Here is a 6,000-nt window from a genome sequence, read left to right on the forward strand (position 1 = left end):
ATGACCTTTTCTGTCTCCTGCCAGGCTGCCCAGGGCTGCCTCACACATCTTCACAGACAGTTCTCTGTGTTGCTCATTCTGTTTTTCCTTTTTCTCATTTAAATCAGCATGCAAGCAGCCAACAGAGAAGTGGAAGTAGATGGCTAGTGTGTTAGCATCCAAATTCTTACTTTGCTGTGCTCTGTCAGAGGATTGCTTAGCTGAAATAGGTGGTTTTGTTCAATTTCAGGAGGTTAATTTCGTTTTCTCTTGGTGCCATGCTGCTGTTTTTGTTGTCCAAGCCTATAAAGCACTCAGCATATGAAGACTGAGGTCGGATGCCCTTCAGTACAGCTCTGTTTCTCACTTATTGTGGTACTGTTTTTGTGTACTGATACAGGATTCTGCCAAAGGTCTCTCCATGTTCACGGGAGAAGAGGAGATCTTTGCATTTCAGCGTACTGTCTCCCGGCTCACAGAAATGCAGACTGAACAATACTGGAAAGATGGGGACAGAAACAAAGAGCGGATGTAATTAAAAGTTGAATAAAAGCACCAGAAAGTATGCAAAGAAGTAAACTACAGAATTAGAAGGCCTTACAGCACAACCAAAGTAATAATGGCACTTTATCATCTGGATTGTATTTCTTTCGTTGTTTGGTTTTCATGCTTAGGACATGAAGACTTATTCTTCTGTACCCTCAGTGTGTGGGCATGTGAAATTTTACCTTCGTTTTATTCTCTGTGAAACATAATTTGATGTTGAGGAAGTGTGACTGGATGAGAATTAGTCTGGAGACAAAGTCACTGGGCTCTGCAGGATTCACAGTGGGTTGGGAATGCTGTTACCCAAAGAGGGCACTTTGTGGATCACGCACTGCTTCTGTCCCCTCTTGTACAGTTTGCACAAAAGAGGGATAGAAGGCTTTCTTGATGGAGCTCCTGATGTTCTCTAGCTCTCTGTGGAGAGCTACATTGCTCCTCTGTAATGCATTTTTTTTCCCCTCTGTTTTCTGTGTGTAACCATCTGCTGACTTTCAGACTCCAAGAGTTTCATGTAATCAGCCCATTGCTCAGTTTGGTTAATGCAAAACTAACAGTTTGATCCCAGAGCAGCCTGAGGAGGAGCTAGAGGGTACTGGAAATCTCAGAGGATTAAATCCAAGTAATCACATAAGGTAAAAGAAACTACCTTGGCAGTGTATACCATAATTTGAAAGTGCAACTTAATACTTGCTCTGTATTTTCCATTTCTTGCAAGCTGGGTTTATTCCTTTCACTCTAGTTATGTGTTTCTGAACTTTCATCGCTGCAGCACCTTCCATCACTAGTGACACATCTGCCCTGAGCTGGTGATGGCAGGACAGTGCTACTGAGGCAGTTGCACCATTTTGCAATACAAGTGTGTTTTACCAAAATATATTGTTTTGGTAAAATATCATTACAAAAATATTCATCTCTGCTTTTATGATGCTTGTTTGAGCCCTAACCCCCCTCACAATTAAAGCAGGCTTCTAAAAGGGACTTTTTAATAGGAGGAACTGGATAGGTCCTGTGCACTTAGAGTTGTTACAGCAGTACAGATGCTTTGGGAATCACGTGCTCAAGTCTGGATTCCTGTGCTGACCACTACTTTGGCCTGGGCTGTGCCAGCTTTCCAAATAATCTTTAGAGCCTATGCTTATAGTTTACAATTGATGCAACTATGTTATGCCCACAAGAGTGACTACACCTGAGAATTTTAATGTATATTTATGAAAAATCCAATGAGAACGTATTACGTTTACTTAGGAATTGATGAAGAATGGATGTATGCTTTCAGGGATTTTTTTGTTTTGTTTCTCAAAAGAGAGACTGCTGAGATTCATGCACATCTGTGTGTATACACAGACACATAGATGTATACTTCATTTACACGTACCTAAGTGTAGGTAAAGCTAATACATGTAATTTAAGTGTGTGGTCATATATTTGTACATAGCAATCTCTGCTTATCAGCCTGTCCCAACCTTACAGCTGTCCTGAAGTTTCAGCTTAGACTCAACTTTTCTTTTTTTCTAATTGCATGAAATGCCCTTGGCCTTGTCCAGGCTAGAGTTTATTGTGGTAGATATATTTTTTTGCATTATTTAAAAAGCAGTGCATATGTTTAGCTCCTACGTCCTCCTCTATCTATGATAGAGAAGAAATGCAGAATCTTGCAGAAATGCAGGTAAGACATGGGACACGTGAGAGAGGAGCTCTGGCAGGCTGTGTTCCCACAGAACTTAGCCTGTGGAAGCAGAGTGCTTTCTCTAAGTCTCTGTGGGTTAACCTCATTAAACCAGGGCTTCCCAGGAGCCCTGGGGCTGATGTGCTTGTGCTCCAACAGGCACAGCTTTGCCTGATGGTATTTGAGGCTTTCCTGTATTCTGCACTGACCCCAAACTCAGATTCTCCAAGTTTCATGGTATCATAGACTCATTAAGCTTGGAAAAAATCACTAAGATAATGGAGTCCAACTGTCAACCCATTGCCACCGTGCCCCTAAGCCATGTCCCTCAGTGCCCCATCTACCCTTTTCTTGAAAATCTCTAGAATTTTCTGGAAGCACAGCCCCTAATTGCAGCAGGCCTGCAATTCAGAATCATTGAAAGCCCCCTGGGATACAGGTTAGCTCTGATGAACCGTGGGAGGGAAGCCACGTTCCCAGAAGCTTCCAGAGTCAACACTGCTCCCAAAGCACATTCCTCAGTGAAGCCATAGTGCAGCCTTGACTTGGCCAGCTAGGAAGCCTTCTGCTGGGATACTTTGGTAGGTGCTGCCAGCAATCAGGCAGAGGAAATGGGGAATATTTCAGAAGCATTTGGGGGCTGAAAGGGGCTGGAAAAACAGGAAAAGCTGCTATAATCTGTGCAGCATTTGTGGTTGCACTGAGAGCGTGGATTGCTGCACTGAGGTCAGGACCACAAAGAGAAGTTGCTGGGACCAATCTATCTACCAGCCTGGATGCCAGAGCAGAGATCACTGCAGTACCTGCAGAAGAAGCATATTTGCATGTATCCACTTCCTTAAAGAATGTAAAGCCATATATGCTTCTTGTAGGTGTCATTTATAATTGTGTGGCATGCATAAATTCTCTTTCCAATGACAATTTTGGGGTGGCAGGGACCTGAGGCCAAATAGCTTCCAGGCAATTGAGCATTGTATGAGATGTGTCCCTGAGGCGTGAATTAATTAAAACATTAAGATGTTTTAGTTGCCAAAATGCAAACAATGAAATGCCTGTGAATAAATTGTCCCTTAATGGCCTTGAAATTGCTGGATTTATGCTATTCCAAGATCCAGTAGGGGCTTCTTGGGCTTTTCTTATCTTGCAAACTCATGTCACCTCAGATCCGCAACGTGTTTTTGTTTAACTCTGAGCTACTGAGTGAGCATCAATGGGATTCTTTGAAACACTGCAACCTTATTGGTGCAGTATGATATTTTGCTGTCATAGAAAGTAAAATTCATGTGATTATGGACCACATGAAGTGCTTCGTGTTGGTTTGTAAAGGCTGCATCCTGGCTGAGAATCTCTTGGCCAATGTGTTGCAAATACCTGACTGACAAAGGAACCATGGAATCACCAAGGTTGGAAAAGACCTCAGAGATAAACTATTTCCCAGTGTCCAGCAATTCAAGATACAATCTCTGTGAGTGTTGTTACTTTATCCGTGTAGACAACCCATCTTTAAAGCTTCATTTGCCTTTCGCATTCTTGTGCAGTAGCTCTTTCATTGTTATTTTTTTAAACAAATAACAAAATTCTGTCATTCTAAGCTACTGGTTTTCACTGTTTGCCTTTGCACAAATGGAGGGAACAATGGCAGTATTGTGGGCACAGTGAGACAGCCTACCCGAGGCCTTCATAGGAATTGGAGGTATGCTTCTTACAGTGTTATTTTGATCTACAAAGGAAAACCACCAGTGGCTTTTTGTGAATAAATGTGATCCATAGTGACACTGCAGCTGGGTAGACGTCACCTGCTTTGCAGCAATTTAACCACGAATAAAATGACCAGGTTTCAACCGGTGCTCATCACGGCCACCAGGCATCTGCCAAGGAGGAGGTAGAGTGTCTCCATTAAGACCCAGAGGACGCAGATCCAGGAGGTCGCTTCCTGCAGCTGTCTGGATCTAAACTACCCCGCCTCAGTTTCCCTGTTGATAAAATGTTATTGTCTTATTCACTAGCACTGGAGTGCTGCTGAGCTTAGTTCCTAACTATTTGGATACACTGAGGCCGTGGGATGAAAGTGTATAAACAGTACAAAAGAAAATTAGCTACTCCGTGAGGAGTTTGGGATTTGGGTTACAGAATGAATGCCTTCAACTAAACACCACGTGCCTCTTTGCAGTCATTTTTTAAATTTAATTTTATTTTTTGTGCAACACAACTATTTTAAAGAAAAAAAGAGCAATGTGATTAAAACCTTAAATATTCAGGCTGTTTTTCTTGTAGCTGTAATGACAGATTGTCTTTATACGTTTCATTACAGCATTAGCTCCTGTACCTGTGAGCTACAGCAGCTTTGTAAATTCTGTTGGGATTTTCATCTTGATGGATACTGAGAATTTTTTAAAATATGTAATTTTGAGTCTAATATATAAACGAGCCCTGTTAAATCCTTCTGTTATTTGAAAATAAGTTCTGTTGTAATACAGGAAAAAGTAATACATCCAGATTTTATAAGCATTTCACTTATTGCTCCCACTATTTCTTGTACATGTTCTGAACAGATCGGGTTTGTCCTCGTCTATTACTGCTGCCAATAGCCTGGCCCTGGCAGGCTCTCATTTCTGTCTTGGAAACAATTTTTTCCCATCTCTCTCTTCTCCAGCAGCCCGAGGGTTGGTGCTCCATCTCAGAGCAAACCACAATTAAAACGCTCTCTTTCTTCTGCTAGTATGGGGTTCTTATTGCTTGAGAGCTGCTTTCACTATCAGCCAATTAGTCCTGCAGTTGGCAATGGGATTTGCGCAGCTTGGAACATCTGATGAAGAAGGAAGAGCATTAGCCCGATGTGTCTATTGACAAAGGTATGGGAAATATTCTTCACCTTTAAAATCACAACTTGTGCAAAACGGTTGATCTCTGCTTTTTAAACTAGTAAGGTGAATTTGCAAAGCATCCTGCTTGGGCGAGCAATGGGGCAAGCTCAGAGCAAAACTGCTGTGCTGTGGTTCTGCTCTGAGCCAGACTGGGGATCCTGTACTGCCCAGGCTGGAAAGCAGAACATTTTAATTGAGAAGCAGTCACCTCTTACACCTCCCTGTATGCACTCTGCAGCACGGGAGGGGCTGGCAGGACTCTGCTGATACCTAGTGATAAAGATGATCTGGAAATTTCTCCATAGCACGTTACAGATTCACCAAGGTGTCTGAAGCAGGAGGCTGCATCCTGCCCGTGTTTCATCTCATGTAACATCACATCCTTTGGAGGTTCTGCTGTGAAGCACAGCACTGCTCCTCTCGATGCAGGGAGCGAAGCGGCAGAACAGCAGGAGCATCCACGACCCTGCGAAGCGGGAGATGGTTCTGACCCTTTGGCTACAGCAGCGCCTGTGTTTTCCCTCCTGTGTGCTAAGAAGCAGGGCTTGCGGTGGCAGCTCGACTTGTGAGAGCAGAGGGAGGACAGAGCAGATGGGGGATGCAGGCCACTCACTCCCTCTCCAGCCTTCTGCATTCTCCTCATATTTGTAAAACAACTTTTGTTTCAAATTGAATTGAATTCTAAGAGCGTCATTAAAACACAGAAATGCTTCTCACTGACCTATTACTCCGCATTCATGTTGGTAAAATTTTGGATGAGTTTCTATAGTTCTCCCGCCAGTTCTTTGTCAGGGTGAAGGGTTTAGTTGGCTCCGTTAATCCACTCTCTAGCTGAAATTGTTCATTTAAATCGTTATAAAAATCCACTCTTTTCCAATGCGAATCCTATATTCCCGGATTCGAGTACCGCTGCCAGTGCAAAGATTTCAAATTCTTTCAGTGCAA

General features: G+C 42.9%; 1 protein-coding gene across 6 annotated transcripts in view; it reads left to right on the top strand.

The window, feature by feature from the left end:
• Nucleotides 1-5,775, top strand: part of AFG1L (AFG1 like ATPase) — a 66,059-nt gene extending 60,284 nt beyond the window's left edge. For 5 of the 6 annotated variants that reach the window (XM_042876598.1, XM_042876635.1, XM_042876627.1 and 2 more), the window contains one exon: nucleotides 380-5,775. In XM_042876598.1, the coding sequence (XP_042732532.1) occupies nucleotides 380-514 (135 nt within the window). In that variant the 3' untranslated portion in view covers nucleotides 515-5,775. The remainder of the gene's footprint in view (nucleotides 1-379) is intronic. The other variant, XR_006180038.1, reaches the window with a different exon arrangement.
• The last annotated feature ends 225 nt before the right edge of the window (nucleotides 5,776-6,000 follow it).

Source organism: Lagopus leucura, unplaced genomic scaffold (assembly GCF_019238085.1).
Source record: "Lagopus leucura isolate 7727_CA_CO unplaced genomic scaffold, USGS_WTPT01 Super-Scaffold_73, whole genome shotgun sequence".
NCBI classification, from domain to species: Eukaryota; Metazoa; Chordata; class Aves; order Galliformes; family Phasianidae; genus Lagopus; species Lagopus leucura.